The sequence below is a fragment of the Lactuca saligna genome, chromosome 2, assembly GCF_052625555.1.
Source record: "Lactuca saligna cultivar CGN05327 chromosome 2, ASM5262555v1, whole genome shotgun sequence".
NCBI lineage: Eukaryota > Viridiplantae > Streptophyta > Magnoliopsida > Asterales > Asteraceae > Lactuca > Lactuca saligna.
This window is the reverse complement of record NC_136418.1, coordinates 140,148,516-140,170,597: the sequence shown is the minus strand read 5'-3', so window position 1 is coordinate 140,170,597 and position 22,082 is coordinate 140,148,516. Positions and strand designations below refer to the sequence as shown.

General features: G+C 34.0%; 1 protein-coding gene across 1 annotated transcript; it reads right to left on the bottom strand.

Annotated features, from left to right (window-relative positions):
* Window positions 1-19,200: 19,200 nt before the first annotated feature.
* LOC145031827 (S-adenosyl-L-methionine-dependent methyltransferases superfamily protein) lies at window positions 19,201-21,386 on the bottom strand. Its single transcript, XM_078980458.1, has 7 exons — window positions 21,264-21,386; window positions 20,766-20,958; window positions 20,572-20,651; window positions 20,416-20,476; window positions 20,217-20,332; window positions 19,763-19,895; window positions 19,201-19,684 (listed from the first exon to the last, which is right to left on the bottom strand). The coding sequence occupies exons 1-7, from the start codon at window positions 21,346-21,348 to the stop codon at window positions 19,405-19,407; spliced, it is 948 nt and encodes a 315-aa protein (XP_078836584.1). The 5' UTR covers window positions 21,349-21,386; the 3' UTR covers window positions 19,201-19,404.
* Between the last annotated feature and the right edge of the window lie 696 nt (window positions 21,387-22,082).

Here is a 22,082-nt window from a genome sequence, read left to right as displayed (position 1 = left end):
AAGTCACTGACCTTATCAATGGCTAACTCAATAGGTTGGGAAAACTTGAAAGAGTTAATGCTGGAAGAGTACTGCCCAAGAGGCGAAGTTCAAAAGCTAGAACAAGAACTATGGGAGCATACCATGATTGGCTCAGACATAGTGACCTACACTGACAGGTTTTGCGACCTAGAAGCACTATGTCCTGAAATGGTTACTCCGGAGAGCAAGAAGATAGAAAGATACAGCTGGGGTCTGACTGCCCCAACCCAAGGAGATGTATTGTCTTCTAACCTAGTGACATTCGATAGCGCCAAACGCCTGGCCCAGCAACTAATTGACCATGGAGTTCGCCATGGTGTAGAAGTCCTTGTTCCCAAGCCATCAAAGGGAGAGGACTATAATAAGAAGACGGGGAACAAGAAGAAGAAGAAGAAGCGAACAACCCAGGAAACCCCGCAAGAACAACAAGCAAGTACTATGTACGCCGCCACAACGCCTACTACTCCAGCACCTACCAGTCGATATGCTGGAACCCTCCCGAAGTGTGGAAAGTGCAACTACCACCACATCGGAGTCTTTTGGGAAATGCAGTGTTTGAACTGCCACAGAAAGGGACACACAGTCCATTTCTGCAGGCCACTGGTTCAACCGATCTCCCAAGTCCCCCGTGTTGAAGAAAACCAAGCCTGCTATGGCTGTGGTGAGGTTGGACATAACTAGAGGGACTGTCCAATAACAAAGAACTCAGGCGCGGACGGACGAATCCTGATGATCACGCAGGAGAATCGACCCCAGAGTCGTCAACGAGCAGTGGTACGTCTTCGATCTAGTAATTACTTTAAAAATTAATTTATATTTATATAAGATTAAAACTAAGGGGAATACACTTAAAAGTAATCTTAAATCACTCACATATAGAAATAGGTCACAGTATTCAAGAGAACTAAAAGATCCGTTTTAGAGAAGCTACGATGGTTTAGCATATACATCAGGGTTGTACATAACTAAGATGTTGCAGACTTAGAGTGAATGATTCCGCCCTAATTTCTGTTCCTCGTTGGGTTGTGGATTTGAGGCAGAGTTACTTAGTCAACCATCTTATTCATCTTAATATTTCATAACTTGTATATAACAGGCGATCGTAGTAGTACCAAGGAGGATCATGATATTAAGTATCATCACCAGTTATCAAAGCACTTTCTTTTTTATGTGCACATAGCGGTACGATACACGGGAGTGTTAACATCAAAGGGAAAACAGAAAACACAAGAGCATTCACAAAGAGTACATTATTGAACACACTAGGGATACATCATCGTATAGCAGACGTTTCTTTCATTTGGCCAAAACCTTGTTCAGTAAAGAGACCGTTACTTTCACTCATCATGAATTGGCGTGGTCCTCACCATACTAAGTTAATAGGTTTCTATCGCCTCGACCGTCAAGTGCTCAAAACCTTCGTCATTAGTATCGACAGTCCGACCTAAACCCCCGTTTTATCTTTCATATTCAAAACCCCGAGGTACTTATGCAAAGAATACTTTGTCCTCCGAAGCCCTATCGTCAGATGACCGCAGACCTTCATGAAATACCACTCGTCCAGCAGACCAAATTCGAGCACAGAGGCTACGGACGAATACGACTCACCTATCACTATTCAATGTATACGCGAGGGTGGTATATGATTAGGATTACACAGATCTAGTATGTGTGTTTCCGCCGTATCTCCTGTTCCTCGTTGGGTTGTCGACCTGGGGCAGAGTCGCATATCCAACCGTCATACTAACCCTAATCATATACGACTTGTATATACGAGATAATGGAAGATGGACCAAGTATGAAATCCTATGATGAACACTAGGGCAAAAATTGCTAGGTCTATGAGTGAGTATTCTGCAAATCAAAGGAGCACAACCCCAATTGTACTGTAAGAAACCTAATTTTAGGACGAAATTCCCTCTAACAAGGGGATGATGTGACAACCCGAAATTTTTTTTGCTTTATAGACACAGTCAATAAACTCAACTGAGTGTCAAACTCATTAGTACGAAGTTCTACCCAGTTAAAGGTCATTCTAAGGAGTTTTGAGCCTAATACACTTAAGAAATAAGTGTTAGAAAGTATCTGTTAAATCCACAGTACCAAATGCATGCCCAAAACTCCATAAGATGGATTTTATGGCCATAAACATGGAGTTTACGGCCGTAAACTCATGTTGGCCGCTAACTCTCACCCATATATATGGCATTTGGTCATTTCTTCTCATTTCTTCATTCCTTAGCCGGATTTTCTTCATTCTCTCTCAACTATCATCCAACCTTCTTCCTTAGATCTTCAAAGGAGTAAGTATTCTATCCCATGATTAGTTGATACATCTTATTAACTAGCTACATATATTGAGTTCATCCATGGAAATCATGTTTGTTTAGATCTTCAAGTTTCACCAAGAACACACACTAGTGTTCTTGGCCAATATCAACCATTTCAAGCTTCTAGATCGTAAGTGCTCTTCCTTATACTTCATATCTAGTTAGGACTCATGTTTAGACACTTAAAATCATCAAGAACACAAGATCAAACGGAGTTTATGGCCAGGCCATCTCCCAAGGCCGTAAACCCCTTTTAGGTGGCCATTTGGACCATAACCCCTATAGGATGCAAGGAAAGTGACCCAGAACTCTTCCTTGATGATTAAAGAACCTTAAACTTCACTCAAATCCATCATGACAATGTGTTTACGGCCGTAACCCCCTTGGGGCTGTAAATTCATCAAAAGCCTCATTTGAGGTGGTCTTTCTCATACAAGTATAGAACAAAAGTCCCTAAAGCATCCTTAGCCTGCAAGCTCACTCTTAGCCATGTTTGACCATGAGTTTACGGCCGTAAACTCCCTTGGGCTGTAAACCCATGGTTGTAAACTCATGTTGGTGTCATCTACCTTCCTTTGTTGAATCACATGTGATTCCAACACTTGGCCAAAGTGTTTCCTAGTCCCGGAATGTGTTTCCTTTCAAATAGTTTCTTACAAACACTATATTCATGCCAATATGTGTCATTATATATCATTTAGGACTTGTTGTGTCTCGGGACTTCATTCGTGGAACTTCTCATCCTTACACGCATACTCGTTTGAATCACCCACATCAGGTGAGTTCATACCCAGTAATGAATCTTTTAACTATTTTAAATGCTTTTAAAGGGGTGGGGGATACAAGTTGAACACAATGATAACTGTGTAATTATTTGTTATAAACATTGTTTAAAATGTTGCTTATGTCTTCTATAAGTAGTCAAAACATTTCAAAAACTATTTTACAGTTATGTTGCTTTATAGTTTAGCAAAACTCCGTTCTTAAAGTATAAACATAACTTGGTAGTAAAATGAGTCTTTTCAATAACAGTTCAGGTAGAATACTAGTAAACTATAATGGGTATAGTTTAGAGAGTCAGTTCATACTAGATACAATACACGATAACATAAGAGAACACACAATAAAGAGAAACAGGGAGGAAGATACAATACACGATAACAGAACAAACATAATAAGGTGATATAGCATGGAACCATTACAGGATCTAACTGTACCAATGAATCACTAACGCATTGTTCTAAACAAAAGGTGATAGTTATATTGGGTATACATGATCATATAATCATAATGTGGATGTTCACAGCTTGCAATCATTGTAGGGGTCGTGTTTGGTTCCCAGAATCTTTTGACAAGGAGAGCGTTTAGTATGGGATCTAGCCATCAGATTATACCTTAATACTCAATTTAAGGCAATTAGTACAATAGTAGTCACTTTATATTATACTACGGTACATATATTTTACAAACGACAAACGGAACAGTCGGATCTAGTACATACAGTAGAAAGGAACCATAATGCTAACCTTATGATTCCTTAATGTATACATTAAGGGATATATATATAAATTGTATCCGACAGATAATTAGATGTGTGCCTTCTTCTTTATTTCCAGTCTTCGTTGGGTTGTGGGCTTAGAGTAGATTCACCCAACCTATTATTTATTCGATTTTAGTTATATATATGTTGTGTACACATTAAGTCATCATAAGGGGTACCAGGTATGGGTCAGGTCATAGGACACAAATTCAATGCACAGTTTTCTAGTGTAAAACATACTTTTCAAATCATATCTTTCAGGACACACAACTAGAAACTTCCCAATAAAGGGTTTAATCCATTTTATTAAACCAGTGTAGACTTAAAGGACTTTAGGTGATTGACCCTATAATACCTTGGTTTATGCGTCATGGTTATACATCATTAATACCCAATAGGTCGTTAGATGTGTGCCTTCCGCCTTCTTTCTTGTTCCTCGTTGGGTTGTTGGCTTAGGGTAGATACACCAAATTAACTATCTATTCGATATTGAATTATGTATAGCCAGTATAAACTAAGTGATTATAGAAGTAATTACTGTGGTCACTATTTTACTATAAGAAATAAGGGTTTCTTAGAGAATATTTTCATAAATTATAAAGGAACTATTACAATTAACTCCATGTGTAACAAACGAATACACTAGAGTTATATACATCAAGGGCCTAACAAACAATGGGATGTGTGCTATCCGCTTTACTTCCTGTTCCTTGTTGGGTTGTGGATTTAGGGAAGATACGCACAGTCGATTGTTTGTTTACTCCAAGTTGTATATAACTTGTATTCATTTAGTACTCATAGAAAGGATTGTAGAATCATTTTTACGTATCTTTCATCTAAGTAGGAAATATAGGATTTTCTAGAGGAACAGACAAACTTTTCTAAAAACAGAACTTATAACTTACTTCATTTTTCCACTACATTTTTCAACAACTTTCTACAACTTTCATACATCACAAAAATCTTATGAACTCACCAAATTAATTGCTGACAAACTCTTTTAAATAACTTGTATTCTCAGGAAACTAGTAGACAGGTACTCGCGCTGGAAACTCAAAAGATGGAGTAGTATAGCTTCGAGTCTTGTTTTATTATTTGTTTATGTACTGTATGTTTGTGAACACATACTTTGTAAACACTTTCTTTCTAATAAATGGTTGTTTATTTCTTCGCTTACTGTAATGCATATCTTGTGATACTAAACATGACGTCCTCCACCCCCGAACGTTTCCGTCGTTCCAGTTTTGGGGTGTGACAACAATCAAGTTTGGAACTTGGTTGACAATGTACTGGGTCGTAAGACGGTCGGGTACAAGTGGATCTTCAAGAAGAAGACCGAAAAGGATGGGAATATGCGTACGTTCAAGGCATGACTATTTGTGAAGGGCTTTACTCAAACCCCAGGGGTTGACTATGATGAGACCTTCTTACCAGTGGCCATTATGAAGTCTATAAGGGTTATGTTGGCAATTGCTGCATTTCATGATTATGAAAATTAGCAGATGGATGTCAAAACCGCTTTCCTTAATAGGAAGTTGGTTGAAGATGTTTACATGTGTTAGCTATAGGGTTTTATAGATGCGAAGTACCCTAATAGAGTGTGCAAGCTTGAGAAATCCGTTTATTGATTAAAACAAGTGTCTCGTAGATGGAATCTTTGTTTCAATTAGAAAGTCAGATAGTTTGGTTTTTGAGAACGATGATGAGTCCTGTGTGTATGTTAAGGCTAGTGGGAGTATAGTTAGCTTTCTATATTTGTATGTTGATGACATATTACTCAGAGGAAATGACATCCCGACCTTGCAGGAGGTTAAATCTTGGCTTGGGAAGTGTTTCTCTATGAAGGATATAGGGGAAGCTGCTTATATTCTGGGGATAAGGATCTTGAGAAAAAGGAGTAGAAGACTAATAGGAATTAGTTATAGTACTTAATTGGACAAGGTGCTGAAATGTTTTAGCATGGAGAATTCCAAGAAAGGGGAACTGCCAATCCAGAGTAATACCAAGTTGAGTACGACTCAGAGTTTGTGTATCGATGTCAAGATAGCGGAAATGAGTCGAGTGCCATATGCTTCCACCATTGTCTCGATCATGTACGCTATGACATGTACTCGCCCTGATGTGGCTTTCGCATTGAGCATGGTTAGCCGGTATCAAGGGAACCCGGGTAGAGCTCACTGGACATCAATGAAAAACATTTTTAAGTACCTATGAAGGACTAAGGATTGTGTCCTTATACTTTGTGGGATTGATGACTTGAGAGTGACATGGTATAGTGACGCCAGTTTTCAGACCGACAGAGATAACTTTCGCTCTCAGTCGGGCTGGGTGTTTACCCTAAATAGAGGAACAGTTACTTGGAAGAGTTCCAAGCAGGACACAGTGGTTGATTCAACGTGTGAATCAGAGTACATAGCATCGAGCGAAGTGTCGAAGGATGCGATATGGTTAAAGAACTTCATTGGAGACCTTGGAGTTATGCCAACCATAAAGGAGCCTATGGAGATTTTCTGTTATAACGAAGGAGCAGTTGTTTTGACCAAGGAACCAAGGGATCATGGTAGATCCATACACATCGACAGAAAATACCACTTTATTAGACATCGGGTAGAAAAAGGACTCCTCGTGGTTAAGTGGGTATCGTTAGAGGAGAACCGAGCAGATCCCCTTACAAAGGATTTGAGCGGGGTTAAGCACTTAAAACATGCGAGGAGCATTGGTCTGAAAGATGATTGTGACATCCCCATTTTCACGGCCAGAAAAAACCGGTTTTGTTTATACTTTATTTCAAAATCAGAGTAATCTTTTAATAAAAGAGTTGCGGAATTTGTCCCAAAACAATATTATGATAAAGATTTATCAAAAGCATTTCCTTAGAAATATATTTCATTAAAAAGACTCGAGATGTCATGTTCGATACAGTACATAAGTATAAACAATACAACATAGGCCTTACTACATTATTTCATATCTACAGGCCTATATCCGTAATTCCTCGTCCAAAGCATCATCTATGCTCATGCGCCACTACCTGTAATACAAGAAACTGAGTGGGTCAGGCTTGGGAGTCTGGTGAGCACATAGGGTTTTCAACCCACAATAAATAAGTTTATTAACGTTATCAAACCAAATAAACCCGATTACCCATTCTCGTTATCCTCACTTTACGTCCCTAAGACATCTAACACAAGGGACCTAGTCTAAGTACGATCATCGGGATGGACACTACTGCTAAGGGGATTCCTCAGCAATAAATGTCCTTAAGGCAACCATGTGGGGGATGGAGTACATCTGGTGAGCACACAGTTCAATTAAACATATAGTTCAAATAAACACCTACACGTTGCGAGCCTGCTAGTGTTCCACTGGACTGTTTAGAATAGTCTGTGGTCGTCATCTATACTCCGCTAGATGACTGGATCATCAATAACATCTATAATGAGGCCTCTCATTATTTTATTTTATCACACACCAACTATTACATCTACCCATGTTTTACCCAACACAATTTGTAGATATAAAATACATATACAATTTAAATCATTGAAAACATGTACAAAACGTTCATCCAGCATAGATAACAAGTATTCAGATAATATGCACACATAGCACGTAATTTATATAAAATACTTCATATCTATGTGTAAGTTGAAAGTAACTATGCACTCACCTGAGAAGGTGGTGACTCGGTACTCGGACAGCGCTTCGTTTACTTTAAAATAATTTCCTTCGACGAAACCTAGTATTATCACCACTAGATTTTAGTCTAATATTACCGTGACTAATTATTAGTCGTATTATTATTATTATTATATAAGCGTTTAAACAATACTTTCCAACCACTATGTACAGACAGGGGCCAGACATAAAACACCGGAGGGCAGGACCATTTTGGCGTATAGCACTTCTGAAATCCAACAACCCTATGTGGCCTTTTAAACCAGATTCCCCGTACCGTGAGTAGTTAAAAAGATATTATAACGACACTTATATAAGTCATAATAATAGATCAAATATTTATTATAAATTTATAATAACAATACTAATTTTAAATATAAACTATATTTAAAATAGGGTAAGCATAACTTACTTACAAGGGGATTTTAGCTAGGAGTCGGGCTCTGCAGGGGCATAACTTTTTCACTGAATCTTTTTAAGAAAGATTCGTGCAGCGCTTCAGCACTCACCTTACTACACTAAAACTACAGAAAGAGAAGTCGAATCACGAGGGACCGAAATGCTCCAGGGATAAGGAGAGAAAGACTCTTGAATCAAGAGAATGATGCAAGAAATATGAGAGCTCAAGCCTCTTATTTATAGTAATTGAATTTACAAAAACTACCCTCCATAATTAATTAATGACCTTATAGTTATATAAACAACTAAACATCCCTTTATAATACTATTTTAAATAGATTTAACGATATTTGCACTAAACTAATGTCGAAAGAACTCAACATTAGTCTTATAATGACTGCATCTTCGATACCTTTCTAATGATATATACATATGTATGTATATATATATATATATATATATATATATATATGTGTGTGTACATATATATGATTTATACTTTATTTTAATACGTAAATATGCTATTATAATTTGTAACTCGTTCATACGAACTCCGTTTTTGACATTATTTATATCCACGCGTAGGTGGAGACGTACTCTACAATTTTCGTTTAGACTCTGTTGGCTAATTTTGAATTTATTTTTAAAGTTATATTTTTAACAAGTCGGAACAGGATTGGTCCGTTAAAATATCATAACTTCTTTATCCAATGTCCATTTTCGTCTGTCCTTTTATCGTTACGCCACTAATAACGAGATCTTTGATTCTCATTTAGGTTGTGTCGGCTAAAAACCGCTCGATCTAATACTCGAACTTCGGGTTGTACACCACTAACCCGAAACTTCGAAAAATCATAATTTCCTCATAAGAAGTCAGATTTGGGCGTTCTTTTTATGGATGCTCTCAGGTTAACAAATTCTAAGACTTTCATTTAGATTACTAAGGCTAAAATAAGCTCTATCATAAATTTACTATTTACGTCTCCCGGTATCGTGCCGGTTTTGCCGTAAAACTTCGACGGACCATAACTTCTTCGTTATAACTCGAATTTCGACACTCTTTATATGTACGTAAACCTTGTAACATATACTAAAACTTGGTTGAGATTATTTATTCTTAATAATCTTTTGTCGAAAAGTCGTTTTCGACCCCTATTACCTCTAAATTGACTAGCCCGGATCTACGAGCGTTACAATGATATTAGTTTTAGTGATTAGATAGATGTTTAGAAACTTGTATTAGATAAATGTAATTAACATTTGATGATTAATAAATGAAGAATTATTTATGAATTGATGTGTTCAATTAAGTTCTATGTCAAACAAATCAGAAGTCGGAAACAAATTGTTGGACATTGAGAATGATTATGTTCCATGTCTTTGTCCACGCGATCTCTTGCAGAACTGAGGATTATATGATCCCTTATCTAAAGGACGCGTCATTGACTAGGTCAGAGTTTGACAACGACTTTTGAGAGCTATGATTGCTAATTGGATTTTGAAGTTATACTTGCATTTATAGTTATTAGATTTATCCAGGTGGGAGACTGTTGGATTAGGTATCTAAGCCCATAACTATAATAGGTATGTACTTGACCCTATAGTAGCATGGTCCTTTTTGGGTTACCTTCACCATAGCAATATGATAGGATGAGTTTTGGAGAAAGAGGTTAATAAATGATGTATTAGTATATTATAAGAATAATATATTAATTTAGAAATCATATTATTTAATTAATATTCATCAGATTAATTTGGAATTGATTTAGTGATCAAAAGAGATTGATTAAAAGAACAGGGATTGATTATGTAAATCAGTAATAGTTTTAGTTTGGGCTAATGGATCCTATTGGTATAGGGTGGACGAAAATCTATGGGGAACCCATAGAGTTTTCGTCCAATGCTTGCCATATGGGGGTCCGTATGTTGGTTAGGGCCTAAGCAAGGGAAATTAGGGTTTCGAGTTGGAAAAACCCTAGCAGCTCAGCTATATAAGGAACCCCTAGGTCACAGTTTTCGGCTATGCATTCTTAGAGAACGCTTTGGCTGAAAATTGTGAAGCTCGATAACCTTTCTCCTTCTTCCTCATTGCTAGTGCCTATCGGTGTTTGTGATTCAATTAGAGGTGCAACAATTGAGGCACTAAGCTCTTGAACGTCAAGATCAAGCAATCAACAAGAAATGTATTCTTCTAACTCTTGTTTATTCGTTGAATCTGAAAAATATGTATGCTAGATTAGGGTTTTGCTTTGGAAACCTATTATGCATGTATAACTTGAAAAAAACCTAGATCCAAAGCAATTAGGGTTGCATGTGCACCATAGGAATGTTGTAATGCTCGAAACCCATCATTTATATTATCATACTATGGGTTAAAATTTATAAAGATTGCTTGGTAACTAAAGAAAAGTATGTTGCTATTATTAGTAAATAAATGTAAGTATGTTGCTATTATAGGCAAACCAATAAAATACATTGTTATTATCAGTAAAGAAATATAAGTACGTAGGAATTATATGTAAAAAAATAAGGTATACCAACTTTGTTGAAAAATATGATTGCTTTGTCCATATTGTTAGTTAAAGGAAAGTGCATTGTTATTCTTTGCAATTTGCCCTAGATTTAATATAATCAGTAATCAAATACTAATAATTTGTTCAAGAAAAAAAGATTTCAATAGCTTATTAGTTCTAATAACAATCTAAATATTATATAAGCCTTCCTACCTTAATTTTTTCATCACAATTGATTCAACCTACTATTCTTGAGCCTGATCAATGATTTTTGTCAAGTCCATACAACAGAACAATTAAATTATGGGGTTTAATGATCTGTAAATAAACAGTTATTAAAAATAGACTTACCAATGCTATATGTTGGATCTACACAATTATAAGAACTTCACATTATAATATTTTGATTTCAAAGTGTTATTTAACTTGTTGTTTTAAATATAAATTATCATTTATAAATCTTCATTATATAAACACTATTTTGTTCTAAACAAAAAGTAAAAAAACAAAGTGTTTATAATATAATATAATATTTTCGGTTTTGTTGACATACAATTCTATTTCTTAGATAAACTTTATACAAATTTACTAATTGGTTTTTGAGCAATAACAAGAAAGGATTTTTAAGTTATTCATGATATTACAAAATTAAGACATGTTTTTATAAATGATCGATAAGTTAAAATGTCATATTTATCTATTTGCAAATTTTAATTATATAAGTGTTTAAACGAAAAAAATAATAACTAAAAAAAAATGAGAACCTGATTTTAATGAGAATAATAACTAAGAATAATTGAGTACGTTGTCTCCGATCACTTGAAATGTTCTCCATCTCCTGTTAATATATGCATTCGGTTACTTATTCTATGCTTGTAGAAGATGTGATTGTTTAACCCATGGTATGTAACGCCCGTAGATCAGGGCTAGTCAATTTAGAGACAATGAGCGTCAAAAATGACTTTTTGATGGAAGATTATTTAAAAAAGAGTAATCTTAACTAAGTTGTAGTATATGTCATGAGGTTTCTGAATATATAAAGAACGCCGAAATCCAAGTTATAACGAAGTAGTTATGACTTGTCGAAGTTCCACGACAGAACCGGCACGACACAGCGTGACGTAAATAGTGAATTTACATTAGAGCGATCTTTGGCCTTAGCGACCTAAAGGAAACTCGTAGAAAATGTTAAACCGAGAGCGTGCATAAAAAGAATATTCAAATCTGACTTCGTATGAGTAAGTTATGATTTTTCGAAGTTTCAGCTTAGCAGTGTACAGCCCGAAGTTCGAATATGAGATCTAGCAATATTTAGCCAAAACAATCTAAACAAGAATCAAAGATCTCGTCAATAGTAATGCAATGGAAGAAAGACAGACAAAAACGGACGTTGTATGAAGAAGTTATAAATTTCTAACAAAGTTTTCATGTCCTAACCTACTAAAAATAAATAATAAAAATAAAGTCAAAATTAGCCGACGGAGTCTAAATGAAAGTTATAGAGTATAGTCTCACCTACGCGTGAATATAAAGAACGTCGAAAACGGAGCTCATATGCGAAAGTTATGCAAGTTTGAAGTTTGATAAATCGAGTTACGCCGAGCGTAATGGAGTACGCCCAGCGTACCCGGAACCGCCTCGGCTACGTCACCTGACCGAACTCGAGTGCCATACGCATGCAGTGACGTCGCGTACGCCCAACGTAAGGCTTAGTACGCCAACCGTACCGAGTACGCCCAACGTACCTGGATTTAAGCTCAACGTAATCCCAGTTTCAGGCCCTATAAATAGAAGTCGAGGCTGCCGAGTTTTTTTGCCAAATTTATTTCTCTCTCTCTCATTTTTGCATTGTTTTGCGTGCAAGAAATATCCCGAAGCCCCGATATCATTCCCGAGCCCCGGAGCAAGTTCCGAAGCCCCGAGGATCTCGAGAAGTGAGATTCCCGAGTCGAAGCTCTGCCCGGAAGAAGCCCGGTTTTTTTGTGAAGATCTTCTAGATCTACCGAAGAAGACTACTCTACAAGCCGTAGTGTTGTCCGATCATCTTCTGATCAAGCGAGTGTATAGTCACTTTCAACTTACACATAGATATATGTATGAAGTATTTTATAAAATACGTGCTATGTGTGTGTGTGTGTGTGTATATATATATATATATATATATATATATATATATATATATATTGTTTTTTTTTATATGAGTAAGTGTGTGGTTATTTTCTTCTAACACATAAATATAAAGTATTTGCTATGAAATACATGCTATATGTTTATATATTGTTGTATATTTGAGATGTGTGTGGAATGGATGTTCTATATAGTTTTTGAATGAGATAAACTGTATTTGTATTTTATATCTACAAATATGTTGGGTAGAACATGGGTAGATGAGATAGTTGGTATGTGATAAAATGGTGAGGTAAATGATGAGGTATGAAAGATGATTAGGAATGATATTGGCAGATGCACCAATTAGAGAATGTCATAATACTAGTAGACGAGCTTAAGAATAATATTGGTAGATGCACCAAATAGAGAATGTTATAATACTAGCAGATGCACTTATAGGATAATCCTGACAGATGCGCTTATAGGATAATGTTAGCAGATGCCCCTAAAAGATAATGTCATTAACCTGGCAGCCGCGCCTCATAGTGTATGACGTAATCCTGACAGAGGCGCTTAAATGATGATGTTGGTAGATGCGCCTTATGTAGCAATGGATTTTGTGCCAATTCCTTAGGTCAATCCTTAGGAATGAATGAATGAAGGATAGTTGATTCTTAGGGTAAAACCTTAAGAGTAAAGAACATAATGGGGATGGGTAATTGGGTTGATTGTTTAATAATTGAATATAATAATTATATTATTTTGGGTTGAAAACCCTATATGCTCACCAGGCTCCCAAGTCTGACCCACTCAGTTTTCTTTGTATCACAGGTATCAATACGAAGACATATTTCAGTAAGAGATTAAAGGAAATGTAAATCATTAGTGTAAATAAATGTAAGCTCTGTTTATGCTTATGTGTCTGTATCGGAACATGACATCCCGAGATTTTGTTATATAATGAAAATACATTTCTTTAAGAAATGCTTTGATAAATTCTTATCATATTTTGTTTGGGAATAAATTCCGCAACCATTTTCTTTGAAAGATTACTCTGATTTTTAAAACAAAGCATAAACAAATCGGTCTTTTCTGGCTGTGAAATTGGGGATGTCACATGGTATCCCCACAAGCTTCACATATTGAAGTATGTGCAATAATTGCACCTTCTTCCCCCTGTCAAATTGACAATCTTACCCTTGTCATTAAACATAAGTTTTTTTTTTTTACAAAATAATTGATAATATAAAATGATAAAATACATATTTAGTACCTTAACTGACTTGAACCACATCCACGTATGCATAGTTACGCTTCCTGAACACTGGTTCGATACACGGTAAGCATCAACTAGGAGCCTAAAGGTGTAGTAAGTGATTCAAGAGAGAGTCATGAGAACCGTTGTACCTACTATCTAACATACTTAAGCAATAGTATATGCAAGAGATAACACACCAGGCCCTATCACCATCATTATATATATATATATATATATATATATGTATATATATATATATATATATATGTGTGTGTGTGTGTGTGTGTGCGCGCACTTACAGTTACCTAAGTCCTTGCGACAGAGTAAAATAAATCAATCTTTTAGAAAACACAAACAAGCACTATTAGAAAAAAGAATGAGTTGTTGAAAGATACACCATCAGCAAATATATATATATATATATATATATATATATATATATATATATATATATATATATATAATATGTTAGTCATTCAGTCATTTTGTCAAACAGGGTACAGGGTGTTCATGGAAACAAAAAACCCGAAAAAAGAAATCCAAAATTTATGTTCAATAATCTAATTTTACACTGCACGGGTGGAGATATATTATGGGGTTAATCAACCGATAAAACCTAGGTTGCCATGGACATGGTATTTGCACAATTTCATGCTCAAGCCCACATATTCCATCCTTCATACGGCTTAGATCCCGCACATAAGAATACAAAATTGAAAAAAAAAATTATATAACAATAAACAATAATTAGTTCATATCTTAATCCAAAAAATGGAATCATGTATGCCTATAGGAAGCAATAAGAGTGGAATTGTTTAAAGCATAAGAACACCCACATTGGGCAAATGTTGAAACATGACTTGAAAATGAGCAAGACACTCATAAGTTTTAGGTAACAATAGATATGGGTGTTATCTTGAAGAAGCTCGGCATGTATGAAATTCTTGGTTTAATATAATGCTCGGAATAAACCAGAAGCAAATGTTCTTGGAAAAAAAAATGAGAAAAGCATTAAAAACCCAAATTAGACCTCTCTTTAGAAAAGAAGAAAAACAAAAAGAACCCAGAATTGTAACTTATTTTTCTAAATCGAGAGAGGAAGAGAGATGATGTGAGGTTCTCCGATAGTGGTGATAGTGGCGAATGATGCCTTTGGTACCTTCGATGGCATCGACAATGCTTCTGATATGGGTTTCAAACGATTATTTTTACCTGAGTATTGAAATCGATCAGTTGAGAGATAGAGAGAGTAGGAGTTAGAATTGCAACTTTAATTTTGAATGGATTGCCATGAAATTGGTTCTCATTAAAATTTTGGATTTTGCAGATTTATTGGAACCGTTTGTTGATTTAACAGGATTTAAATGTTAACAATGGATGATTTGCAAAGCAATAAAGAAAATGGTAGATTGGTAATTTGACTTGGTGAAAAATGAGCGGGAAAAAGAATTATGGAATCATGGAGAAAATGACACGTGGCTGTTTTAGTACTCTTTTATTAGAAGAAACAATATGAATAATCCTATAAGCCAAAAACGATCTAGATCGCAATATGATCGACTTCATATCAAAATCGGGTCTAAGATCGTAGGTCATGCAACGATCCAACGTATAACTTTTAAAGATCCGTATTTGTAATAATAAATCAAACCTCAAACTTCGTCCATTAAGTTCGAAAACTGAACAATGAACAAAGTCACATATAGACTAACAACTTGATGAGTTGTTTTTTTTTATTAAGTGATTTAATGATTGATGACAAAAATAAGTTTTTTATGCATTGTGTTTTGTTTTCATTGCACCTGATAAAAGAGTTTTATGATAAAATGATATCAGTACGATATTTATCATCTATGATTATAATGGATAGTTAGTTTTTGAGACTTATAACTAATTCAATTTGGGGAGATCTTTCGATCAGGATGCACTTTTATATTAACTATATTGCAAAATGAAAAACGTTTTTAGATAAAATATTTATCTTAACAACCTTAATTTAAAGGTTTGTGGACAATGCACTATTATAAAGAAAAATTGCACTTTTAATATTGTTAATAAATATTTCATTTAACTTCCTAGAATTCATTGAAATGTTGTGTTAAATAGAAAAATTGTATATAAATGAAATATTCACGTGTCATTTCATTGAATTTTATAGTTGATGATGTTAGGTCCATTAACATAACCTAGACAACTATAGCATGCCAACCCTGCCTAGCGCTTGGCCTGTGTTGCTTAGCGCACGTCTGCCTACCATGACACTCGCCTTTCGGTCCTACCTAAAGCCCACCTACCGGCCCTGCCTTGCCTAGCACCCACCTGTCGAACCTGCCTTGCCCGACGTTCGTGTGTCTGCCTTGTCTGGCGCCCGCCTATCTACCTTGTCTCACGTTCGCCTGCCAGCCTTGTTTGGGCCCCCAGGCGGCCTTGCTTAGGCCTTAATTGGGTCGGCCTAAGGCCTAACCTAATCATCCCTTGACCTAATTGTCCCATATAAATATAATATTACCCCCTCCATAGAATAGAACTTCCCCTCAGACTCCTTCCACTACCCTTAAACCTTAAGGTGCAGGCCTTCATCATGCCGATACATTCCTCCACAGCACCAAGATGGTTCTCTTTGACAAGGAAGAACCCTCTCATCTCTAGAAACCAATCTAACTTGATCGTCAGAGTCTGCTCCCCGGGCACAGTCTAATGGGCGATTGTAACGACTTTGCATTGTGTTCTTAGATTCTCGTTGTAGCAGCTGTCCAAACCTTCCAAAGTTTTGAGTCACGTCACTTGGCACCATCTAGAGAATTTATCGTAAATAGTTAAAGACGAAGATAAAAAGATACTTAAATACAAGCCCAAATTGATAAATCAACGTTTATATTACAATATAATTATATAATTAACAATTAACATTAGCATCTACGATTTTATTTAGGTTTCACATGAAACTTTTTGATATATAAACAAAAGGCTGAGTTATAATACCATAAATTATATTATATTATAGTATAATACATAATAATTGAGTGAGCATGATCCATGCCAATGCCATGTGTAATATAAAGTAATTTCTGTAGTCACGTTTGTTTTTTAGTAAATGTAAAAATGGATCTTGAATTAGAGAATCTTGATTAAGTGCACTCTGATACATACCTTTTTTTTGTTCTTCAAAACATATATAAGAAAATCTATGAAAAAAATAACCTATTTAAATAACCTATTTACCTTTGGATCAAACATATACATACTTTTTTGTTCTTCAAAACATATACATACTTTTTTTGTTCTGTAGTCACGGTTGATATTTTTTTTAAAATAACCTATTTACCTTTGGACCAAACTAAAAAATATAAGAAAATCTATGAAAAAAATTAATAGCACAAATATCTTATCAAAACAACAGTTAATGAAAAAATTAAATTTTTGAATTATAATTATATGAAAATAAGCTTTTTTATGCTTTTGTTTTTCGCTCTTTTTTTTATTTTTTGTTTTGCGCTTAATACTTAAGTTTCCCTTCTTGCACACACAAACATACGTCACCATGGCAAGAAATAAAGGATATGTCTAGGAATTTCCAAAAGTTTGTGAACAAAATTCCCAAAAGAAAAAAAAAAAGGATAAAAAGTGGTTTTGGATAAGATAATTAATATATCTAATACATAACTTAAATGTGAAAATTCTCCTTTATGAAAGAATATACTAATATAATTAATCTTTTTCTTAAGTAACCAAAAGTGTAAACTCATAAATCTTGTAGACATTGTCACACATTGATCTAATAGAAGTTTATGGAATTTAAAAAAGCAATTCATTTAAAAATATAAACGTAATCATACACAATTGTGGGTTATGAGACATCTATGACTTCATTATTATGCAGTCCTTCATTTAGTTGAAGTATTCGGAACACAAAGTATATAAAGACATTTATATTTTTCTAGCCTTTTGTTAAGAAAATGAAGTCCAAAAAATTGTTTCTCACCTTAATTATAAAACATATATATATATATATATATATATATATATATATATATATATATATATATATATAATTGTTATTTATTCAAACATAATGGAGATGTGTCACTTGATTGGCCTTTTGCTCATGCTTTAGTGTTTCAATTTGGACCTCATCAAATTAACATGCAACATTTCGATATTATACCCTAACAAATAATTTAATAAGATAAAAGTGTATAATTGAAAAGGGCATCACCACAACCACCATTTCATGTGTATACCAACACTTAGGACATTTTAAGCATCATTCATGTGAATACTGTTTGCCTTTTTGTATACTTGTTTTCATAGCTCACATGGGGATCAACTCAAAGTGAATCCAAGAATACTTGACTTGTCAGTCTATGTGGAGATTTTTTTTTTTTAAATTCCCACATTATAGTCCTTAAAAAGAATCTTATATTGAAAATAAATATATGGTCCACAAGTATGTCAAATATGATTGTTTTCAAAAGACAGAAGACTATGATATTCTTTAGCAATTTTTTTTTTTGGTAAAACCATAAAATTAATTTATTTTAACTTATGAACTAGTTTTTAATAAACTATTTTGATATAGTTTTTGATAAGTTTTTCAAAAATATTTCAAATATACCTTTAATTTTATCTTTTTTTTTCTTTTAGTTATATATCTAATGACCGTTTATATCATTTATATTGCAATGTCACAAAAACACAAGTGGATGTTTCCACACCTTACAACCTTAATTTTAAGCTAGTTTTTCAACTAAAAAGTTAAATCTAGCTTTCAAAAAGTTTGTGCAACAGACCTATATTGACAGAAATATGATAAAATTTCTTAACTGATTAATCTAACAAATTTATCATTTCACATCAATCTTACATAAAATGATTATATATATATATATATATATATATATATATATATATATATATATATATATATATATATATATATATATATATATATATATATATATATATGGAAAATACATTGTTACATTTAACTGGTCAAAAATGATAATTTGTTACATTGAATATTTGAAACTATTTCAAAGTTCAACTTGGGAACTCAACCGGTTTCTTGCGGTTAACAGGTTTCACTTTTAATATGAAAAAAAAAAACATTTGTGTGGATTTTTTCAAATACAATGGATGTGAAATTTTAAAATATTATATATAATGGTTGTATAAATAATTCACTTCTTGTTTTGATATATATATATCAATGAATGCTAGATATTTAATAATGCTATGTACTATCATTGAAACTAAAATGATTTTTTTTGTCTTTTGTTTTGTAGTTATTTGTACATAAACTTTAACAAAAATCATTCATAAAAGTTCAATACTTTTCAAGTCGATAACATAAAGTCAAAATGTGAATGCGTTTCTTAGCCAAAAACAAAAACTTCTGGTAAATATACAGTATTTTTTCACCACATAAAGATATTGTCATTAACGAAACAAACAAAAATATCAACAAGATTAAAATGATTAATCCCTTTTTAAGCTAAAAAAACAAGTCCTTATTTTAAATTGATAACAAAAATTCTATCAGTTTTCTTTGCAATTTTAAAGTGTAATTCTGATCAATAAAGGGTAGCAATGATCCTTCTCATAATTAGGCCATGAAGTGTCGCCATTAACGAAGCTCTCATGACGCCTCCAAACTTCACTGTTGTAAATCTCATTTACTGTAAATTGCAAACCACTTTCTTTGACTTCCATTAAAAACTCATCTAAAGAGTTGCCTCTTTTAGGGCCCAAAAATATGGCTTCTGAGTGCCCTTCCTTTTTCAACAAACACTTGATAGTCTGAACAAGGCCTTTATGAAACTCTTTGAAAAAAGTACTACAAAATTATATAAAACAATTCGAGATTATTTTAGAGAATTATGGAGTATAAGGCGAAAAAAGCTGTATATATTACCAATCGCTTGCAATAATAATATCAAAACTGTTGGATATGTCTGAGAGCTCTTCGTGATTCCAATGCAACATCATTGATTTCACTTTTGTACAACCAAAAACACTTGAATTGGCATTTATGTTACGCTGAATATCTAAATGTTAAGGCCACTCAATTTTAAGTAAAATCAAACTTCTGAAAGTCATGAAGGCACCAGATCCCATTAGAACTGTTTAGTTAAGCGTGCTCAGGTGGGAGCAGTACTAGGATGGGTGACCCCTAGGAAGTCAGTGTCTACAACAAACTTGTGTTATAAGGCACCGGATCCCATCAGAACTCTGCGGTTAAGCGTGTTTGGGTGAGAGCAGTACTATGAATCTAGGATGGATAACCCCTTAGGAAGTACTATTGTCAGATTGCCAAAAGCAGACAGTATCTTGATACATGTGCGTGGGGATGTTATAAAAGAGGATACAATCAACTACTTGAGGATTTCCATCTGATATAACAACTTCTAATGCCTCAGTGACAGCTGCAACAAGTAAGCCTGCTAAGCCATATCCTGATCCAAGTTCAATCACTCTCTTAGACCTGAATTAAGAGGTTTAGTATGCGAGTATAAAATTATAAACAATATGAAAATGATAATAGTAAGAAGAAACTTATAAATAAACCTGAACAAGTCGAGTTGTGATAAACAATGATAAGCAAGGACTTCCTCTGATGGCCAAGAACCTGTTTCAGTAAGAAAAATACATAAACATTCAAAGTGAAGAAGACACAAGTATTTATTATGGGGACTTATCTTTTTGAGTGTGAAGAAAACTTACAAACAAGGCCTGTGTTGTCAATGTCATATGTGTTACAGATCTTAAAGTCATCAAGGTTTGCGCGATTGTCCACTCTCTGACTGCATTGAATTGTATAAATTAGCAATGATTGCATAAGAAGTAAAATCTCTCTTTTTCTGTAATGAACTTAAACCTAAAGAAATACAACAAGAATGAGTTTAAAGGAATCTTACTAAAGGAAAAGCTCGGTTGCATTGTGATTGGGCAATGTATAGCATACACAAGCTTCTTTGGCCTTTGGCAATGAAGGGGAAATCACTTCTTTATGCTCAAGCTTAGTGTTATCAACTAACCTGAAAGGTATCAAGCTGAACCCTTGATTCGCTTTTCTGGTAATACTCTTGATACCTTTTTCAGATTGCTCATCTGCACAGCATTTTCATATGAGATTACGATCTTTTACGTAATCGCTATCATCAATTTTCTAAATCACGTCCCGGATTTCGATATTCCATAAGCGTGAGTTATACGAACAGAGAAATGTTTGAACGTACACAATACCATTATATGAACAGAGAGAAATGCAAAAGGGATCAAGTTAAATTTTAAACAGAAAAGAAATCTATAATTAGCAATCGAATCATTCATAACTTGCTTGGTCAAATTCATAACTTAGAATCAGCTTATATCTCGTTTTGTAGGTCAAATCGTGTGGCAGAGTCGGATCTTACCTGAAGCAGTGGAGGAACTAGAAGGAATTAGGGCTCGACGAAGGATTCCCCATCTTAAAGACGATGCCTTTCTACCGTTCTCCATATGCTCAGTAAGTCAGAATTTTGCTTCCATCCTTTATTTTCGCCAATGCCCTTTTCGTAAAACCACAATTAATTAATTAATTAATTTATTATTATTATTATTATTATTATTATTATTATTAATGTATGACATGTTAAAATTTGTACGTGTTTTTACTTTTCACCGTTTACAAAACTTGATTTATTTTTGGGAAAATATTTAAAAAGGTAATGAAGTTTTAAAAATTTACAAAAAATACTATTGTTTTTTTTTTTTTACACAAAGTACTATTTTACAGGCTATTGTAGGTTACTCACAAGGTTTTATTTGAACATATGTGTACTTCATTGGTATTTTGTGTACAAAAAATATACTTTAATAGTATTTTGAGTACTAAAAATAAAATAATGATATTTTTTTACAATTTTAAAACTTTATTACCTTTTTAAATCATTTTCCCTTTATTTTTCGATTCATCCCACAAAACTTGATTCCTTTTTTCATTAGCGAAGTTCCATGTTTACTTTTGTAAAGGTTTTGATTGAAGATGCAACTCGATGTTTAGATCGTCTCGTCATTATTTTAAACACTAATTAAAATGTGATTATTACTATATAGGATTTTAGGATGCATTAGAATTTTATGTGGTAATGTTTTATTAATAATACTGTGTGAAACTGTGATATACATAATAATGGTGTATATTGAAAAGCTATTACTGTTTTTCAGTTAAAAAATCCTACCGAGACTCACTC

Bases quoted from the DNA above. Each gene is read 5' to 3' on its own strand.
- LOC145031827 (XM_078980458.1), bottom strand. From the start codon at position 21,348: ATGGAGAACGGTAGAAAGGCATCGTCTTTAAGATGGGGAATCCTTCGT. The intron at 20,333-20,415 runs GTTTATTTATAA...CTCTTAATTCAG, and splicing joins TCACAACTCGACTTGTTCAG to GTCTAAGAGAGTGATTGAAC. The intron at 19,685-19,762 runs GTAATATATACA...ATAATTTTGTAG, and splicing joins ATTATTATTGCAAGCGATTG to TACTTTTTTCAAAGAGTTTC.